The sequence below is a fragment of the Lonchura striata genome, chromosome 2 (assembly GCF_046129695.1).
Source record: "Lonchura striata isolate bLonStr1 chromosome 2, bLonStr1.mat, whole genome shotgun sequence".
In the NCBI taxonomy this organism is placed as follows: Eukaryota; Metazoa; Chordata; class Aves; order Passeriformes; family Estrildidae; genus Lonchura; species Lonchura striata.
In genome coordinates, this window is record NC_134604.1 from 88,908,385 (window position 1) to 88,930,009 (window position 21,625).

General features: G+C 37.9%; 1 protein-coding gene across 5 annotated transcripts in view; it reads left to right on the forward strand.

Moving 5' to 3' along the window:
- LOC110474669 (uncharacterized) overlaps window positions 1–21,372 on the forward strand; it is a 380,689-nt gene extending 359,317 nt beyond the window's left edge. For 3 of the 5 annotated variants that reach the window (XR_013339508.1, XR_004147823.2, XR_013339510.1), the window contains 2 exons: window positions 19,201–19,295; window positions 20,753–21,372. Coding sequence is in view for 1 of the 5 variants with exons in the window: in XM_077781548.1 (XP_077637674.1) it covers window positions 8,365–8,440; window positions 9,743–9,815; window positions 19,201–19,235 (184 nt within the window). In the remaining 4 variants the exon portion in view is untranslated. Of the gene's footprint in view, window positions 1–8,364; window positions 8,441–9,742; window positions 9,816–19,200; window positions 19,486–20,752 lie in introns of those variants that run through there. The other 2 variants (XR_013339509.1, XM_077781548.1) reach the window with 2 other exon arrangements.
- The last annotated feature ends 253 nt before the right edge of the window (window positions 21,373–21,625 follow it).

Here is a 21,625-nt window from a genome sequence, read left to right on the forward strand (position 1 = left end):
ATATGGAATACTTCATCATGTTCATTATCGCCTATTTAGACTCATGTAAACTGACACTCCTGAAATAAGCAAGCTTTAAATTGTTAATATAAATGTTATGACTCTTTTAATTGCAATAGACGTCTCATTAAGTAATTTAATACCAATGGGACCTTATACCAATACACAAAAAAGCATATTTTGCCCAGCTTTTACATACAGCACAATATGATAGATAAATTTTTTTCCACAGTGATGCTCATCAGCTTTCTCTTTGCTATCCATATCCTGAGTGAGAACATCTTGTCAGCAAGCTGACTTGATAGGCTGGATTAGCTGGTTTAAACCAGAGCACCTCTGGTAAGGCTGCACCTGTCTGCTCAGGATTAACTAGCAGGGCCTCTCTGAAGCTGCACCAGAGAGAGAGCTACCTAGATCATGGCCATGGTGGAATTAGTTCTTCACCTAGGTGGAGAGAAAAACATGCATGACATTTCCATTAGCCTAGAAGGCAGAAACATCTGGTTACTTGGTTCAGCTCATCAGCAGGAGAGCCTGTGTTTGATTAGCCCTTCTCTCAGTAGTAGGCGTTACTACAGTCAGTGGGAATTACTAAACATGGTTTCAGGGGACTGACGTTAATTTGGCTTGCCAAAATAATATGCAATTTTTTAAGGAGTTTGTGTTAATTAGTTGTATAATTTGATGTGATGTGATTGGTTTTGCACAAAGAAAAGTAGAACAGGGTTTGGTATTAGAAGCTGCTGTAGGAGAATCAAGACATAGCACTTAAACTGCTCACAGTGTGAATTTGCAGTGGTGAAAGGCCTTGGTTCATGATCTAATTATACAATGAGATTCCCTTTATGAAAAGCTAAAAGCCTTTTGATTCTTTTTTGTCTTTTTCTAAGATATTTTATTTTGATGACTGTACTTTTATTCCTTGCATCTACTATTTCACCACAGATTAAGTCACTTTGGATATTCTGTTTTGGCCTGTTTTGTATAATATTCCACTTTTGCAAGAAAAGAGATATGTAAAATGATAAAATTTGGCAATTTATAGTTTATATAATTTCTAACTGAATTTCTCTGCCTGCCTTCTACTGTTCATTCACTAACTCTTTCTCAACTATTATTGGCAATTTAGGCTTCTTTGCTACCTGTGGAATGGTAATCAGTGAAACACACTGATGTCAGAATTACAGTTTCTGCCAGGATAACTGATAACTGTGTGGTCTGGGAACTTAGAAACATATATGAGGTACTCAACATCCTCTCATTAAAAGTGTTTGCTGTCTGACGGCTGTTGAAAAAATTTTAGAACTACACTGAAAAGCATCAGCTGAGGCTCGGCTGAATGAGAGGGTTGTTTAAAATTTTTCCTCAGGATTTTGCTGAGTATGGGAGTAGTCAACTGAAGCAATTCTCAGAAATAGTATACCCTTCCACATTTCTCTGTTCTTCTCACCTTTCTTGCCTATTTGGATGGCAGATTCTTTGGGCTGATGGCTATTTCTTCCTAAGTGCTTGTACAGTGCTCTGCAGACAGAGTTGCCAGTCCTGGCAGTGGCCTCCAGGCACAGTTCTCTTAGACATGCCAGTTAATTAACTCACAGCTCTCTCCCATTATCTGCCACCCCCACCTAATATTTTAAAATTTCATGTCACCTCCACTAGCAACAAGAGGCAGGAGTTTATTTATCACTATTTCCACAGGGAAGTAAGCCTGAAACACAGGTGCAATATATACACTATCCAAAATTTAGCTACATACTTATTCAAGACATTTGTCTCCTTAAGCTGTTTGTCTTGTTAATGGCTACTGTTTCAGATCACCCTTGGAGTGAGACTATCTCTCCCTGAACTACCAAAATTTAGGCAGCATGGATATTCAGTTCTATCCTTCTGCAAGAAAACCCCATGCTTGAAAGCCTGTCTTGCTGGGGATGGCTGAGAGAAACCTATTTGCATGTTGCTTGAGAGAGTGCTCTGTGGACTGGAGTTTCACACAAATCTGCTGGGCAATGGAGAACCTTCTCACACTTTGCTGAAAGTTTGCCTTAACCTTGTATGCTGATGTCCAGACTTCTCAGAGATGTTCATAAATCTCAGAGTTACCTGAAGTCTCATACAACTCCAGTTTCCTATGATACAAGGCTCTCTTGTAAATGTTTCACAGAGCTCTCTTCAAATTTCTAAAAAAAGACACAGCATAGTTTATGGGATGTTCTGTTCAATGCCTAATCCCTGTGGAAAAGCCCTGTAGTTTTAGTATGACTTCATATGATAAAGCAAGTCCACCAAACACAAAAGAGAAAAGAGTTCTAATAGACTCTTTGTACCATCAAGGCTTGGGAGATATGAGCTTACTGGTGGGAAGTGTTTAAAAGCCTGAAAAAGATTGGTGTCAAAGGAGGCATGCACAGTATGTAGTGGAGTGGAGTTGATATTGCATATAAATTAGGGGCAAGTGTGCTAGTGCAAAAGGGTGCATTGAGTAGTTCTAGTAAGAGAAATGTGGGGAGGAAGAAAAAGCCCAAACATTTCACTGGCACAGACCAGGACTGAGGATGCCTGGAGAGCTTCCAGGTAACTTCTATTAGGTGCAGCAAGAGTGCTGGCATCCATCAGGGTGACTGTCTGTGCAAAGCTGAGCTGTCTGTTATGGAATCACCAGAACCCTTTCAGGATTATGGACTTAAAATGCTCATATACTTGTTATTTATTTTCTATTCGAATATCATTTATTACTGAAATTGTGTTTGTTTACCTTGAACAGTCACTAATTTGTAGCTACTCCTCAGCTTTTTTAAACACTACCTGCAGTACTGACCTGCTTCTGATATCACCTTGGTGATATCACCAGCCTCTTTGACTGTCTTTGCCTATCTTATACCTAGATTTCAAGCTCATGGAGAGTGAATGTCTACATTGCTGAATTCTATATATTCAAGCTTTTTGCAGAATGGGTTTCTGTATTTTCTACCCATCTATCACAGTCATGTCCATAACGGGGACTACCAGGAAGTACAGTAATGTGAAGTACAGTAATGTGAAGAAAGATAGATTAAAAAAAAACCTGCTGAAAAATAAGTGTTTCATTTTGTCTACTGAGGTAAATTCATATAAAACAATATTGCAAGACCAGTGTTTTAATCACTTAATGTAAGCCTCTCAGAAACCATACAGTAAACAATCTTGGAAAATTTTTCATAAATATCAACTCCTGTGCTATATACAGGCAAATATGTCTTACATCAGAAAGATACATCCATCAATCAATTATTCATTTACAAATACAAAATAAAAACTTCTTTGAGGGAACATAATATTTTAGGCCAGTTGACTTTTACAGTCTCATAGTACAAATACAGAATAATTTCTATTGATGCAGAAAAGTTATATTTTCACTTATTTAATGAAAGGTGGCAGCAACTGATGTAAAACCAAGGCAGCAATACCATGCTAATAACCAGGACAGGTTAAGCCAGCCTATGTAAATCTATATTAATTTTAAATTAATTACGAGAGTAGTTGATTGATCATCCAAATATGAAGAAATAATTTCAGATTTTGCTTAAATGCAAAAGAAATTTATATAGAGATAAATCATTAATTTCTTTTCTTAGCAAAACTGCCTTCTCTTTCTTTCCACCTCTCCTGCCCTCTTCACTTCCCAGGTAATATTGGCATGACTCAGGCCAGGAAGTTTTCCTACTTTGTGATGAATTACAGAAGTAGCCTGAGAACAATTGCTGAAAGAATGGATTTTAAATCCATCAGTGGCATCAGTACTGAAGGAAATATATAAAAGACAGCTAAGCCTTACCTAGAAAAGCCCTGCAAGGCTGAAATTTCTTGGACACCTGTATATACTGAGGTATCCCCATATGAGCTTCTAGACTCATGAAATGCCAAAGCACAATTTTTACTTGTGACAGTGACACTAGAAATTTGCCTGATATATTCACACGGGCACGAAAAGCTTGGAAGCTGTTGTACTGTTATTTTTGTTTCTGTTACTCAGATATATTTTCCCTGTGAAGCACATTACAGCTTGGGAGTGCCCACTCCTGTGAAAGGTAAATTAGTCAGAGGTACATAAGCCAAAAGCCTCACAACAGAAGTCACAAGGAAATCTAGTCAAAGCAAATGCACTGTCACTATACAACAGTTGCTGTAAATATGTAGATGCTTTCTCTTTGTTACTGGTGACTTCAACATGCTCTTCATCTTTTGAAACAGGACCGAAATCTTCATTCTTCATCTCACTTCCAGATGAATCTAATTTTTCAGTCACTATAGATTCAAAAGTCAGTTTGAATGGATATGATGTATCATTAATAAAAAAGAAAAGCTCAATTAAACTTCAAAACTACCCATAGTCAAACAAGCCAATATATTAACATTTGAAAATGAATTATCATTCATACTGAGTTGAAAATTCCTTTATTAAGTTTTTAGCCACCGATTTTTTTCCTGAAACCCTGTAATATTGCAGCACTTAACCTAACATATTCTGAAGATTTGTTCAATCATTCACCGATGTTTGGATGTTGAAGCAAACTACAGAACAACATAATGTAATGACTTCTGACTTATGGACTTATCAATGCCACAGGTTAAGTGGTTAAATTGAGAATCTGTAAAATGTCAAAACAGAGCAACAGTAGTGGACAATATAATTAGACTGCATCACAAGGTGTTTGTGGAAGGGAGGGAAAATGGTCCATTCAAGCTTAACTTTTATATTACTTTCTTCTAGGTAATAATGCTATCTCATCTAGGACAGGCCAAACATAAAGCTCATATGTAATTGTGCAGCAAGATACTCAAACTGAACAATTTACTAATACACTTTAAAAGCTTTTTTTAATAAAGGTTTAAGAGTAATGAGGCAACAAGGCTTTGCTGTAAGACATTTCATTATGAAACTCAGTTACATAGCAAAACTATCAGTTTTCCCTTGTTGCCTTCCAAGAAAATGCTGTGACTTTCCAAAAGACATTATGCTCAATTAATCCTTACTGCCATCGAGGCATGCTAGCTGCATGCTTCTCCACCAGAAGCATTCTACATACAACAAAAATGACAGGAATATAGCACAGTTAACCACCAGCAGGGATTTTAGAATTAGACTGGGTATAATCTCTAACCTTCCTTCTTGCTAGAGTAAGCTCATAACTTTCCCTATATGTGCTCCTGAGCCATTTGTTTACATGCAAAATCAGATGACATTACTAACTTGCCCTATTCCTTGGTCTATTTTCTTCCCCTCAAGATTCACTTTTTGTTTTTTTTTCCCTGTGACATTTGCAAAATTGACTGTGAAGGAAGAGTAATTAGTCCTCAATGGGCCTGTGCTCCTTGGTCTAGGTTACCAAGATGCCTAACTGAAAATTTGCTCTAGCATCTCCATGGTTTATGTAGTCAGTTCTGTCTTCTGACTTATTTATGGACATAAATTTACCTCAAGAACACTTTAGAGGGGAAAGCTACCTTTTCATTATATGTTTAATATCCATTATAATGGAACCTGGCTTCTAGTTCAGGCCCTGAAGGCATTTCACAATGCAAATAATAGACAATACTGAAGATAAAAAAAAATTTCATCATAAGGAACTTGATTTGTTGTCCAAATCCTGGGTAAAGGTGTCTATATCTGTATAAAGTTTTACAATTTTTGTTTTGTTTAAATAAATTGTCATTTAACACTTATTCCATATTTCCCCTGATTTCCATGCAGATATATTTATGTCTCCATATTGCAGTGAGTTCCTTTAGTTGTTTGAAATGCATGCCTCAAATTCAGGTACCATTCCAAATTTAAGCTTATGGAATCTTCACCAATACAATTGTATCTGGGTAACAGATTGTCTGTTAAATGGAAATGGAAATTATCAACTATGTGTTATCCTCACAACACAGTGCTTTGAGTCACATGCTGTTAGACACTTACTGTGACATGCAGCACTGTTTTCAAAATACCTACAGCTCCCAAAGGTGTCATCATAAGAATTAGAGGTCTCAGCAGTTTTTTCATAGGACAGGATTTAAAGCAATATATACACATTATTTTCTTGTTTGAACATTACCCCTAACAGCATATCCAGGTATATTGTCTTTTCTCTCACCACTCATATAGAGGTGAGAAGAGCATACAAGAGAAGCAATCACTTGTGGTAGACTAGTTTTGAAGAACAGTTTATTCAATCACTTTGACGTCTACTCTAGGTAGGTAGTGTCAATTCTATAGTAACTGCACATGAGCAAGAATATGCTTTCTTTCGGGTTAATTTGCAGAAAATTTCCTACATGTCACAGAGATCCAAATTAATGGTATAGGTTTTGATTTTAGTATTGTCATTACTAATTTGGTTCAAGTTGTTTTACGGATGCTATTATGCAGTAAAGATAACTCTTATAGTAAAAGATTTATTTAAGAAAAATCAATAGAAGATAGTTTTATGGCAAAATAATTGTCCATACACACATAAACAACAACATAGCAAGAATGTGGATTAGTACCTTTTTTCTAACTTTATAGACAACTCTGTCCTAGCCAAATTAAATTTTAAGAATAATTATATAAGATTTGTGTTGTAGCACTTTTTACAGTAAATGGTTCTGTATGAACTGATTCTCCATTCAGTAACAGTCAGAGATATTGCTTCCACAATTTTACATAGACTGTTTACTTGGAGTTTCCTAAAATTTTTTTTACAGGTAGCTCATGGTTATGGAGGCTACAGCATTCGAACTGCTCTCTATTGTTTGTGACACAGTGCTGTTTTCTTTCTTGAGGATAAGGCAGAATGTGACTCAGTCTGGGATGGATGTGGTAAGAAAGTACCATCAGAACAGGGAGATCAGATATTGAGATCAGATATATAAACCACTGCAAAAACACTAATTTACCTACTATCACCTTGTTGAAAAATTAAACCTTTCTTCATCAGTATGTAGCATCTTCAAGGTGCTGATCACAGACAGCCTGGACTTTTTATATTAGAGACAAGTCTTTCATCACAAGAGGGAGAATGCTTCCTTCACCTTCTCTGAACTTTCATCCTCACTATGGTCCCAAAGATAGCCTTGATTTTTTTCCTTCTACCTCTTCTCCTGTGAACTTTCCCATCTGTTTCCATTTACTACCAGATTCCCCTGTCCTACCCTCTCCATACAGCTGATGAACAGCACTGTACTCTCCTCTGGCTTCTTCCTCCCCAGGCACTTTGCTCGTGGCTGTTCTCTCCCTCCTCTTTCTGAGGACCTGCTTTCCTGAGCCAGCAGGTAGCTTGCCCTGGGGCACTGTCCCTGGGGCTTGTGAAGCATCCTGCCTCTGGCTAGGAAAGATTCCCAACCAACCTTGCAGCTTTGCCAGCTCCCTGTCAGTCCCTGCCACCCACAGGCTACTCGGTTGGAACCGCAGGACACAGAGGCAGCAGCGTGCCAGTGTGTCTGTGCCAGGGGTGTCTCCAGAGGTGATGTAACACCGACACTGCTTCTCTGGGAGGACATCCCACTTTGAGGCACACATCCACACAAAAGCATGCCATGTTTCCAGCAGAACATCTCCTTAATGAGTGCACTGCTCCTTGCTCCCTCACCCATGGTGGTGTGTTGGCTGTTATGCAGGACTTGGAGCACACACACCGCGAAACCAGCAAGGCTACACAGCAAGAAAAATGCTAGCAACAGATAATGAATGGGAGACTTCAGAAATAAAGGAAGGAAACAAAATCACAGCTGACATGATAAGTATTTCCAAAATAATAGTAGGGGTCAGTCAGGAATTTTCATCCTTGCTCTGCTATCATTACATGATGGTAAGGAAATACTGCCTGAAAGTAAAAGCTGATCTTTGGAAACTCATGAAAAAGAAAAAGAAGTATTTCCCCTCTCCACTCACAGTATATAATTAGCTCATGTTAATAATTGCCCTTGTATGTCACTGAGGCCAAGTATTTTGTAAGATACAGTCAGTACAAAATACTTGTAGTTACCTATTTTGTAAAGAGGGATACTAATGGCAAGCTTCATGCTTTAGGTCAGTCTCTGTTAAAGACAAGGAGGAGACTTGATACACTGGCCCTTTCAGAGAGATTGAATGTTAGACCACAGAGACTTATTGTCAGACCCTGTGCAGCAATTTCTACTATAAAAAAAGTAAGGAGGATGCAAAAGGCTAGAGAAACAAGAGGAAACATGTAAGGAGTGGGGGAGAAGATCCATTATAATAAAATGTGAATAAAATTATGGTAAAGAAAAAGGCTGAGCTGATGTTTAGGTAAACTCTCTTTTACTTTGATTCTGTTCATTTTTTCTGTGGTGCTCTACAGAGTTTTTATTAAAGACTATATATTTACCTTTGTTTTATAGGAACATGCTTTTGAGAGTCTTATTATTTGACTTGGAAGCTACCTCCAGTGTTTACCTAGATGATTATCAATATTCAGTAAGTCTGACTTTGATCCTTGTTCCATTTACAGTTATATTGATTTATTCCTACAATTAATTATTCCTAGAAAGGAATGTCCAGCAGCTAGAAATTTGTGAAGACCAGATACTATGTGCTGTTACATTTGGAGAAAATACATATAATAAAGCCCACTGCTTGTACACCAGCTGTAAAAAAAGGAAATTATTTATTTTTTTATAAAACCTTATTGGAGAAATATGACTCAAAGTTATTTAATTAACAGATAAAGTAGTAGAGAGACTATAAGGCTGATTGACCATTTTGGACGTGAATTTAAACATTTGCTGGGATTTGAACAACTTTTCTTTGATTTTGATCCACTTGTCTCTCAAGGTTCCATTACCCCTGCCAGCCAGCTTCCAAGAAAGAAATAAGTGATTTCACCCAAAATACTAAGGCGAAGTTAATCTTCTATGTATTACTGTATTAAACTGTAACTGGTGGTAGTTTTGCCTGAAAATCTGAACAAAGTATCGCAAAGTGGATCAGTGTCTGCATAGTATGAATTTGAAGCAGAACTATTCTGACCCATGTTACTCCTTTAAAGTTACTCCTTTCCAATATTTTCTGGGCTGCCCTTGGACCAAGGGAAATTGATGTCTTTCAAAAATTCTTCCTTTAAAAAAATGCAGACTGGAAACAGAATTCCTCCCCAGGAATCAAAAGTATTGACAGTAACAACAGTATGTCCACTCATCAAAGTAGTGCTCCGGTTTTCAGCTTAACTGGTAGCTCGTTGTTTTGAGTAGGGAGTGCCAGAGAAACCTTAAAACAGAGAAAACCTAGTCTGGGACAGAAATATTCTATGCACACATCTATCTCATTGAGTTACTTTAATGTTTCTAAGTTTTGTCAGTGATAATGCAAGACAGTAATTGCAATATAAAGAGCAAATATATCTTTATTTGGGTTACTCAGCTTTTCTGTCCTACTGTTTTCTCCTTCATATTAGCCCCATTCTATGCCCCAGGGCTCCTTACCATCTCCTCATTAAGGCATGCACCTTCTTGTGGCTCCCTGTCAGCTTCCTGCACTGCAACAATTAACCCATTATAGTACCAAGTACACAATGGTTGCAGCATTTATTCAGATTCATAATGTGCTCTCATTGCATGCCAGGTTTTAAATCTAATTTTGAAGGAAACAAGAGACATGTTGAAACACGTCAGACTTTTCTAAAAATGGATCATGCCATAAATAATCAGGTTTTTCTAAAGAAAGGAAATGCAATAGATCTTGCTACTCCGGTATCTGTAAATCATATTATCATCATTGCAGGGGGAGGGGTATTATTTAACCTGGAGAAAGAGGAGATCCATTGGAAGAATGAGGGGAGATGATTGGAGAAGAGGTGAGTGCACGTTGTACTGAAAATAGATCTACTGGAATAGACAGAGATCAGTAATCAGGTCCTACACATAGTGCTTTTATTATTAATCATTTTGTAGGGTCCTGTTTTCATTAAAACCCGCACTGCAGCAAAGGGAGTATATGCAAGTGAAATTTTCTGATTACACAAAGCTAGGAAAAAATGCCAATAGTATCTTGTAGAGCAAGAAGAGAAAAGGAAAGAAAAGGAATGAGATGGGACAAGGTGAAATCTGAGAGTGCAGCCTCAAGATGGTACACTTCAGAAAACAAATAATGAAGCACTGGGTTTAGGCACACTGTTTGTGTGGGTAGCATTGCTTCAGCAGCTGGCTGAAAGAGGAGGTAGAAGTTGGAAAAATTTTTGATCACTCTCCTTGCTAATAAAAGGTGATCATGAGCCTTAGATATGCTGTGCCTATATCAAAAAAAAAGTTTGACAAGGGAGAGTGGGAAGGGAAGTGGCGGGGTTTTTTCCTAATTGTCATTGGATGCTATCTCTCTGATAGAGTACGGGCAGACAGTGCACAACTTGAGTCACCCATTTTATTGCATCCATGTGCAACACAATTATTTCAAACTGGGTCAGGCACCAAAAAGGGGCACTAGTAGGAGGAGGAAGGGCTATCTAACATGGCAAATTAAAAGTGTCTTACTTGTTTACACAGACAAAACAAAGGCTGAAAGGGAACATAACTGTTCTCTATAAATATACAAAGAGGGAGAAGAGCTATTTAAAGGATGATGTTGACATAAGAACAAATAGTTATAAAATGGCCATGAATAAATTCCAACAGGAAATTAGGAGGAAGCACTGGAATTATATCCTGGAACACTCCTCCAACAGGAGCAGGGGAAGCAAGAAACTTCACTTGTTACAGCAAGAAACTTGAGCACTTTATGAAACCAATTGTATGATGTGCAGTTGACAGCAAAAGCTGGGGTTTGAACTTGATGCAGGAGGCCTTTTAAATCCTATTTCCTGTTTCCAGATGAAGCTGATTTAAATCTTCAGCAAGAGATGTCATAGATGCTGATAACAGTAATTAATACCTTACACTCCAGTAATAACCTCCCATCAAAAGACCACAAAAACATTGGACACACGTGGGAATAAAACATCTAAATATCCATCTATGTTGTTTCTGTTGTTTTGTAGCCAGGAAATTGTGATGCCCTCAGCAACTCTTTTGGATCACTTGGAAAAATCTGCAAAAATGAAGAATAGACCTCACAGATCTCCTAGTTTTAAGAATAAACCTGTAGTTTTGAAAATTGTCATCATGTTTCCAAGGCTTTTTAATTCCAGAAAATGTATGAATTGTATACAATTGCTTGTACAAAGCAATAAGCCATATGCTGTTTAGCTTAAAATGTCAATGAGCGAGTCAGCAACAACAAGAAAATGAAGGTGTTTGTAAATGTTGCATTTAAAAAGCATTTAGAAAAATGAGAGTGGTCCTCCAAAGATATGCACATCTTCAAAATCAGAACAATGCAGTATTTCACAGCCATTAAATAACGTGTCACGTAGCTACAAACAAGAATCATATAGCTTGAAAAAATGTTGTTTTCCTCTTGGGGCGTTGAAACAGAACCAGTTCCGTGTGTGTTAATCCCACTCTGACTTCCACCGGGAAAGGTGCCAGGGGTGGCGAGGGATAGAGAGCAGTCATTCCCTGGCTCTGCTCCCTGCCCTGAAACCCTCCCCTCCCAAACCTACAGAACCCCAGCTGTACTTGCGGGCATTCAAACAGGCACTCAGAAGAGACTGAACACTCTGATTTGGCTCTTTTCTGAGGACTCAAAATTCTCTGTCTTATCCTTACTCTTTCACTTCCAACACATTGGAGTAAGTCTTTAAGTCCATCTGATTTCTTGCTTTTGCCATGTTGGTTGCTAGTGAAGCGCTGTGTACAGAGATGCATTCAGAGGAAGAGCCCATTTACACAATTCCCACCTACCAATGTGCTCCTGCATTTTCACTGTCATGTCAGGTGCCAGGTAAGATCCCAAAACACAGCAGTAAGACCACTGCCTTCTGCTCCTTCAAATTCCTCCACTCTGTATCCTCTGCTAAGGCCTTTACAAACCCCAAGCAAAGGTGAGCCAGATGGGCTTCCATGTCTGTGTAGAGCCATACCCTAAAAGAACTGTGCCCAGAAAAATATGTACTCTATGTCAAAGGAACTCACATGTGTAGATGAGTACAAAATCTGGCAGCAGTACGTGTAGACCCTGTTAAAAGCAGATGCTTGAAACAAGACCAAGTGTGTTCTCAGGGTAAACCAGCTCTGAGGATGAGGATTTAATAAACTAGGGATAGGAAGCAGTCTTGTGCTGGATGCAGGGATGGAAGGGAAAGACACACAGAAAATTTGTCAGGCATCTGAAAGCATCTTTCTCAAGAAAGTCAGTTATTTTCTAGGTGACACCTCTGTAATTGAGAAGATATGATCATGTAGAGGACTGATAGTTACACTGCCCCCACCCTTCACATGCTGCTGGTTCTTCTGGGCCGTAATCTCTCCAGTGGATAGAACACAGAGCCTTGTTTTCCCAAAGCTCAAAACAATGAGGCCACAATCCTTATAATAAAGTATAAATAATAAAAAATAATAGGAGTTCCTTATACAAAAAGTCCAGATTCTGCCCACAGAAATATAGCTCTGTTTAAGTCAAAGAAAATTGCATGTGTGTGGCTGAGCTCAGAAGCTGGCAAGGAGCCCATTTGTAACTAAGTCATGCATGTGAAGACAGAATAGATCCCATTGTCTCTTGAGAGCTTTTTAATTTTTCTTTGCTTTTCTCTAGGACATGAGTTATATAAACTGAAAAACAGAATTTTTATCCAACATTGGAGAAATTTTATTTCTTTTTAGATCAGTTACCATTTTAAAGACTGCTCAGAGAAGATAATGTGTTTCTACAATCTCTTTCCTATAGACCTACCCAAAGAAAATATAATCTGCTCTGGATGATGCCTAAAGCAGTCTCTGATCAAGTTTTACCATGGTTCATTTAGTCAAAAACAAAGGGTAAAGGGTTTCCTTCTTTGAGTTCTTCTACAACTTCTTCAAGGCCACAATTTTCCACTAGAAAAGTGACCCATAGGGACTAGAAGATAAAGTGGAAATGTGTCTTTTCTGACTTTCTTCAGGGTACAATACAGTTCTACTGGTCTTCCCTTGGTTTCTGCCATTGGCCCTGGTTAAGGGCCTTCTAAAGAGCAAAGTCAAATATAAAAATTATATGGTTTCCATACGCAAGATCTTTCAAGCAGTTTTTCTGTCAAGTTTTAGAACAGTGGTCCAAATGTCCAAATTTCTTCCTGGTCCTCCCTTTTTACTTTCAGCATTTTCTACCTGTCTTCCCAGAAGGTCTTTGCAAAAACTCATAGAGAAGAAAAATGATAGGAAGTTTTTTCCCTACTTCACTGGAGAAAGATGATAGCCTAAAAAAGATCTTTAGCCTAAAATCTCTTCTGGCTGCTGTTTCTGGAACACACTGAGATTACATCTCAGACCTTTTTAGAAAGACCTGTACACATTTTTTATTAGAGAATTTGCCTTGGCTCCAGATAGGGCTTCTAATATCTAAAGAGGAGAAGAGTAGAAATCTTGAGGAGTGTCCATCTGGCTGAAGCAACCTGGGACCAAAAAAACTCAACAGCCAGTTTTCTAGTCCCTGTTCCAGTTTCCTTCTCTCCCAGCCTCACCATCCACCTGAGAGGGCTCCATTCAATGGGTAGAACACAGGAAATAAATCCCAACTTGTGTTAACAATCCTTATCTGTCCACTCTCTCACATCCAAAATCCCAATATCAAAAGCAGAGGTGTCTTCATTTTGGGCTCAAAGTAGCTCAGGTAGAGTAGAAGACAAGAACCTGATAAAAAGGCAAGAAAATTGACAGAAATCCACAGAAATAGAAAAACTGATGGTGAGCTGATAATGCATGACTTAAAGATAATTTATTAGCATCTAATCATACTGTGGAGAGAAGGAAGCAATGTAAGAGCAGTTTACTTATTATTTTCAACTTCAACATTAATTTAATAAGTATTGGAAGGCTCAAATGTAACCATGTTGGTGTTTAGGAGATGCATTTCACTGTGAGCTTCTGGGAAGTCTTCAGCTTGGAGACACTGGAATATTTTGCTTTGAAATGGTCTGTGGGTTTTTTGGTGTTTTTTTCTTTTTGGTGTTTTTCTTTTTTTTTAAGAGTTATAGGATTTAATTTATTTGGTGGTCTCCTGTCTTTTCCAGTGAGAAGTTACATGTAAGCTGTCTCCTGTTTTCCTCTCTTCCTCTCTCTCGTTTTCCCTCACAGATTTTGCCTAGGCATGTGCATCCATTTCAGAATCTAATCGTAGACAACTTAAATTTTTCCAACATTACCCACATTAGTAATTGCAAAATAATAAATATGACAAAATTCAGATTAATAGGGCATCCAGCGCAACTCGGATGGCGGGAGAGCCCTCTGGAATTCTAAGAGTAATAGGTCTGTGTTTATTTCTCAACCGACAGCATAATGTGACTGATTTACAAGAGTTTAACTCAAGTGTTAATCTGACAGTGACGAAGAGCTTCTCAGTGGCAGAATCACTTACACTATCATATTAGTTGCCTCCTCTATTAAAGCAGTATGGTCGATAATTGGAATGCTTTTATGTCTAGTGGTTCTGACAAGGCTCTCTTTAGGTCACATATGGGCGGTCTGGCTTGCTGCACAGCTGAGCGGTGGCAAATGATTTAAACTGAGAAAGTATTGTTCTCCTCATATTATGGAGCAAGGGCAGTTCAAGGAAAGTAAGGCTCTGCACCGGCTACCTGCTGGTGTGTAGTAAAATAAGATGGACATGATACTGGGTTGGGAGTACAATTAAATCTATTTTGCACCAATGTGTTGGTGGACAGATGAGTTTCCACATGGCAGAGCTTTATGATCTTTAAGGTAGACTGAACTAATAGATTGGTGTGGAGCGCACTGAAGTTACTAAGGATGAGAAAGCAAGCAGCAGTACATTTGAACTACAGGTTTCTCATATGCTCCACGTCATGCTGAGTTTTTATAGCTCCTGGCTTTCAAAAAGCCTGTTTCAAAGAGGTTTGCGCTAGACTGGGCATGCAGTTTTGCTCTGCAGATATTGTCGCTACCGATTTAGTGGAATGCAATTAGGAAGCCTAAATTAAGTGGTAATGGAGAACCAGCTCTTGAAACTGGGGTTTCCACGGCAACCACTGCTTACAATACAGCCTTCAGTTAGTTTTCCCACTTTATCTGCAAAATGCACAATTGAGCTTTAAAACAGCTTTGTGCTGAAAAGCGCACTGTAAACAACTGTTTGCAATGAGAGTTTTACACTGTCTTTAAATACAACAAGCTATCAAATAAAATTTATTTGTCCACGCTAATAAAAAAAATATTAAAAATTCACACAGTACAGAAAGCACTAAAAGGTCCAGAAACTTATTATTTATTCTGGAAATGGATCTATAATAAAAAAATTCAAGATTTTGTGGGTCCTCAATCGATCTTTTAAGTCTTATCATCATTCCTCAATTTTAAGACACATAATCCCATATCTCTCAGTACTGAGAAGAACTGAGCATTTTGGTACAAATACTACATTTATTGCAATAGCAACACTATATAGTTATAAAGCACTTTTTGTCTAATATGAACTAATAAATGTTCATTTTCATCAGACTTCCTTTAACATCTAGCAATCTTTTGCAATTTCTTTTTCCTCTTTATAATACAATATTATATCCTTCACAAATGTTCTTATTTTATGGCAAAGTAATGCTATGCCATTTCTGAAATGCTTAACATTGTTGATTGCCTTAGGATCATAGCCCAACTTTTGCATCTTGTCAGAGGCAACCACAGGTGCTTAAATATGCACAAAATGCAGGAAAGTCGAAAGGATGATGTTAAGGTCTTAGATTCAAATTGTATTGACCACCCTTTTCATGATTACCCCATCAAAATGAATCTCAAAGCTGAAATTATGAATTTGCAACCAATCATTCTTCTCTGTTGCACAATTGCAAGTCTTGGATTAGTACTGTCAGGTAAGAGTTGAGGGCTTGGCAGTTTTTAATTTTCTGTTTTCTCTTTTTTTCCCCTTCTTATACATCTTTGTTTTAATTAAGATAAAAATCTCATAGAAGACATTGTGCAAACCTCCCTGAGATAATTTCAGAAGAGATATCACGTAATTTTGATTTTTGTTCTATTAGCTGATAGGTATTCTTTCAATGAAGAAATTTTGGAAAAATATAAAAACACACCAGCAAAAGATCCCCACAGCAAGTCAAAACAGACCTAATTTGTGTTTTAGCTGAAGTTCAGCAACCCAAGAGACTTGAAGCCTTTCAAGATTGATACACTTTGTGTGTGTGTGTGTGTGTGTGTGTGTGTGTGTGTGCATATTTAGCAACCATATTGGGTCAATGCAAAGAGAGAAAAAGGGTGTGGGGGTGAAGGTGGACGGAAGGGGAGAGAAGGGGGAAGTGTGGGTGTCTTCCCTCAGGAGCCTGTTGGTCAGAGGACTGAATCTTGACGTCCACAGTCATGCATAAATCTGTATTTGATACAGTCTCTGCAGACTTTGAACATGCCAGGCAGGGAAGCTTGCCCTTCACAGTACGGGTGCACTTTCAGATGAGGTTGTGACTATTCTGATCTGCTCGAAAGAGCCTTTTCAGCACTAACCAAAAACAGAGTGAGGATAGCAAGGCTGATTGCAAAGTTCACATCTCCTCTGCTGTGTGCTGGTGCTAATGGGAGTTTCTCCTGTGATGGGTAGGTCATAAAACACACAGCTGCAGAGACTGTGCAGGGTGAACAAATCAAAGAACTCAGTAATAAAAATGATGTGTGTGCCAATATTATTTAATATTAACTTGTGAAAACTGTTGAAGAAACACATCTTTGTCATATATCAGAATTGACTCTAAAGCTGAATCAACGGATTAATAGGGTTATTTGTAATGATATTGTCCTCGTAAAGGCTTTATTATTTAGGAATCAGAGTTGAAAATTGTAATTCCTTTAATGATTTTTCATCACATAAATTAGCCTGCCTCAACTCCTCCGTCTAGAAGGCAAGAGGAGAGGTTGAGCTGGTCCTCTTCCCCATTCTTACGCAAAATCTGCTCATTTGGACGGATCCCAAATTTTAAAGAAACAAGTTCCTGGAAGAATTGCAGAATGCCAGTGCTCTCAAGACTTTCACAGGGCATCTCGTTTCAACACCGACTGCCTGCATTTTATCGGAGTACTAAAGGACACATTGAAATTATTTTGTTCTGGCACTGGCATGTGTTGTGATGTGTATGCATTCAATTGCACTTGACAAATCTTTGGGGCAAACAAAATGGTCTAATGTAAGGAAATATCTTAACATATTCCAAAATGACATTTTTAGACCAAACATGTGTTCGATTGATTTGCCTTCTCCAGAGATCACTTTTGAATGCAGGCCAGCAATACGCGGGGGGGCAGGCTCTCGCTGAAGGCCAGGCGGGTCAGCCGTGCTTCCGCTGGTATTTCCTGCGCTGCAGAGTCCCGTACCTAACTGTACAAATAGCTCCACATGGCATCCTGAGAGCGTGCCAGGGAATTTTATGATCGCACGCCAAGTATGGTTGTCAGGTTCCACTCCACTGCTGTGTGTGTATGTGTGTGCTCATATGTGTGTGTGGCTGAAGCTAACTTCAGACTGAGTAATTACCATAATCCAAACAGGGCCTTTACCATCTTATTTGCATTCAGCCAGCAGTGCTGTTTTTATCAGCACCACTACTGAATTGTTGCAAAGTTTTAATTATCTTGACAACTCTCCTTTTTTTTTTTTTTTTTTTTTTTTATTTTCTCTCTCCCCTCTTAGGTTGTGTTTGGATATCAGCAGTCATCCCCCTATGGCAGCAATCACATTTCTGCAATGAGGAAGTTTTCTCACTTTTTCTTCTAGTATTTATAAGCAGCCACAAAGGCTGCTTAGAAGGGGACAGAAATGGAGGGAGGTTGTATTTATTAGTTAATGCCTAATATTTTTTTCAGCAAAAGTCACTCTAGATGCCTCTTTTTGAATTGCACTTGAAGCCCTGGTGTAACTTTACACATGTGTGTAAGCTTGCAGAATTGAAAGTAAACCATTTCCTATGCAGAGAAATACCCCCTTGCATAAATGTTTGCCAAAATAGATCTTTAGTTGTCATGTTTTCAATATTTCCATAATCTTTTGATTTAGGATTAGTATAAAGTGTATCATGTCTCTTATATTTGCTCTCTCTCAAACACCCTGCATTTTCAGTATTTGAATGGTGTTAGACAAATTCAACCTTGAAATAAGACACCGTCTCCTAGCAGTAAGGGTAATTAAACACTGGAAGAGCTTACCCAGGGAGGAGGTGGACTGACCATAGCTTGGAGTCTTTAAAATGAGATTAGACATCTTTCTGAAAGACATTGTTTAATCCAGCTACTTGAGAAAGATTCTAGTGCATGTATACAGGGGGTCAGACGAGAAAATTGCCAACGCCCCTTTTGACTTCTCAGACTGTTAGTCTAGAAATCTGAGTTCAGATATCTTTTGGTTTAACATTTAAAGAGCAGCTATAGCATCTGCACACAAAAATTGTTTTTTGGGAACATTAAGACTAAATAGATTTTAAAACTTTGTTGTCCACTGCAGACAATAATGCTCTGCCTGCTGGGTTTTGCATTACCTTTTGTTTTGCTTTTATAAATAGCTACAAATCACTAAGTTTAATGCAGAATAAAATACTCCAATATGAGATTGCTATGGAGGAATAGAAGGCTTTAAAGTATAAAATTCACAATCACAAAAAATGCAAAAATGGTTTCTAGTCTGTTGGCATCTCAGGTACAATAGTTGTTTTAAAAATAAGCCAAATTAATGCATTTTTCTAACCATAGAATATTATGACTGTATTTAGCATCTCATCTCTTATAAAGTTTATGCATTAGATTGCATATAATTGCCATCAAACAGCATGGCAGTATTCTGTTCATCTGAAAGATAGACAAATTCCGTTTAACAGTCCTTACACATTTCTTTTGCTGCATTTTGGCCTTATGAACACCTTATCCTTGTTTTCCCTTTAAAAGGAAAAAAAAATTAAAGGTAAAAACCATTAGGGATTTCTCTTTAAATCCAGCAATCTATGCATACTACTAAGAATCAATGCTCTGTAAGCTGTCTGGTGTTCTGCAATAAATTCTAGCTTTTATAGACTTTTTCTGGGCCAGGTAGCTGTTAATGCCATAGAAATTGATTATTTGTGGTGTTCTTATCACTGCTTAAAATATCTAATTGCTTTTTCTCCACAGATTTGGATTTGGCTTGCTTGATGCTGGACGATTAATGAAGGAAGCCCTAACTGGACAAATGTTGGTCTCCTGAGACAATGTGTTGTTGATAACAGGTCTGATTTGAGCAAGTCTAGTCAAATTCAATTTTAATAGTATTTAGAGGCACACGCAGGGCACATACAGCTGAGCTTTCAGCTAGTTTGTCTGTTTTTAATGTCTGTTGTGTTGCTAAAGCTTATTCCATTAAGTATTAAACTTTGCAAGGCAGTAAAGACATATACCTGTCAGCTGCAGAGACACAAATTTCGCCTCAGTATAGCAGATTTTGTTCAAAATTTGCCTTTCTTCTTTCATACTTATGCAGACTGGAATATGTAATTCATCACTACTTGACTGTTCCTTTCCTGTGGAGGAATTATTGCAGTCTGATTATTTTGAACCCTAAAAATTATTGATTGAGGTAAAGAGACATGAAGGTATTGCAATCAGTTCTCAATCTAGTGAGGGCAACCTACTTAAAGCAGCTAATCCTTAGCCTAAAAGCTGTATGCAGTTGCTACCCCTCCTACAGGACTTTTCACATCTCTGTGCCTGTATCATTTACGTGAAGTTAAGTACAAAACGTTTTCCACTGCACTACCAAAATCAAGATAACCACCAAACATCAGGGCATTATCTTACTGGATTGCTGCATTGAGCATGAAATTCAGCTCACAGCTCAGTCACAGCTCCAGCTGAGGGGGAAACAGGTCGCATGTGCCACCAGAATTCTGGACTTCAGTATTCCTGTGTATTCCTATGAGGTGATTGCTTCCCAAAGATGTTTCTCTGTTCAATCCTGATGTAATTCTCCAGCAAAGCAATGCAGAGAGTTACACCCCTGAGGGACAGGAGCACTCTCCTTTTTCTCTGGATCAATGTTGTATGTAAAAGGTACAGCAAGGAAGTCTGATTCTCAATATTGTACCTATTTGAGGCTTCTGAAGGTGTGATTTATTGGGAGTGATTAATTAAACCATGAGTCATGATTTCCTTATTTTTTCTGTCACATTACTTATGAACAAGAGGGCAGTCAGTGTAGTTAAATGGTATGAGATAGTAAATTTAGAGGAAATAAAAAGAAATTAGTTGTGTTGCATGTGGTCAGCCTGTGGGATTTCCAGCTACAGGTGACCATCTGATAAATAGGGTTCCTTGATTGAAAAGAATAGTTGTTAATGCTATTACCATAACAGATGGAACCATCACTGTATTTCTGGGACTTCTGGGTGTACTGGGAAGGCAGAAGTGAGTCCTTCTTGGCTAATAAAGTAAGAGCAAATGCACCATGTGCTCAAAAGTCAGGCAGGAGCACTGTTCTCCGTGGGAAACAGCACTGCACTATTAGCTTGATCTATGACTTGCCATTTCATGGTTTGGTTGGTTGTTTATTTGTCTGTCTTTTTAATTCCTCTGGAAAATACTGTACTGGCTCTTTCTCTTGACTGAATGATCAGGCTTGGGCAGAAGACATAGCATTCTTCTTCTCTGACCTTTATATCAAAATTGATTAACAATAATTCTTCTTCAGAAAAGGATTGACAATAAGATGTGGATGTTCATCTTTAATGAACTCTAGTCACCAAGTGGAAGTCAGCTAAGTTTGATGATGCAATTGACCACCTTCTCAGCAACAGCTGAATATTTGCTCCTCAAAATGGTAAAGTAATGCTGTATTCATAGATAATATGAAGAACCACCTGTTGCTCTACTTAGATGTTTTGTGTCTGTCATATAATTTCTTGGGACATTTCTCATTAGTGGTAATAGCAGGATATGCTGGCTAGTAGTTATGTAGTCAGAAATGGTAATTAATAGGAATAAAATTAATAAATAAGAATTAGAGGCTGTGTAATCCTGTAAAATATTGAGAATTTTATGTTCATGTATTTTAATCTATGTAAAGTAAGAAGTCCACTCATAACTTAATTGGTTTTGTTTGTTATCATGTTTGGCATTTTAGAGAAGAATTCACTGAAAGGGGTCTATTTTATATTGTTCTCACTTTCTAACATAAGACTCTTATTTAAAAGACTCTTTGTTTTCAGTTATGAAAATACTTTCCTGATCTCATTAGCCAAAAAAAGATGAAGTGCTGTTTTTCCTTTTTATTTGTGACAATACAAATTAAACATACCTATGGCATACCAATTACTGTGTTTATTCTTTTTATACAGAGCAAGCCTGTTAACTGTGAATGTGAAGAGATGAAGCAAGCAAAAAAAAAAAGTGTGAAGAGCTTTGCTGCCATATCGGCCCTATATCAGATAGTTTTAGGATCAATGAATGAATAGGTATTTAACAGAGACTGTTATTCTACAGAGAAGGTCTATTTCCAAGAAATGAAGGGGGGAAAATTAAAAGGCAGATCAGTACATTTTCACTATATGATGACAATATTAGA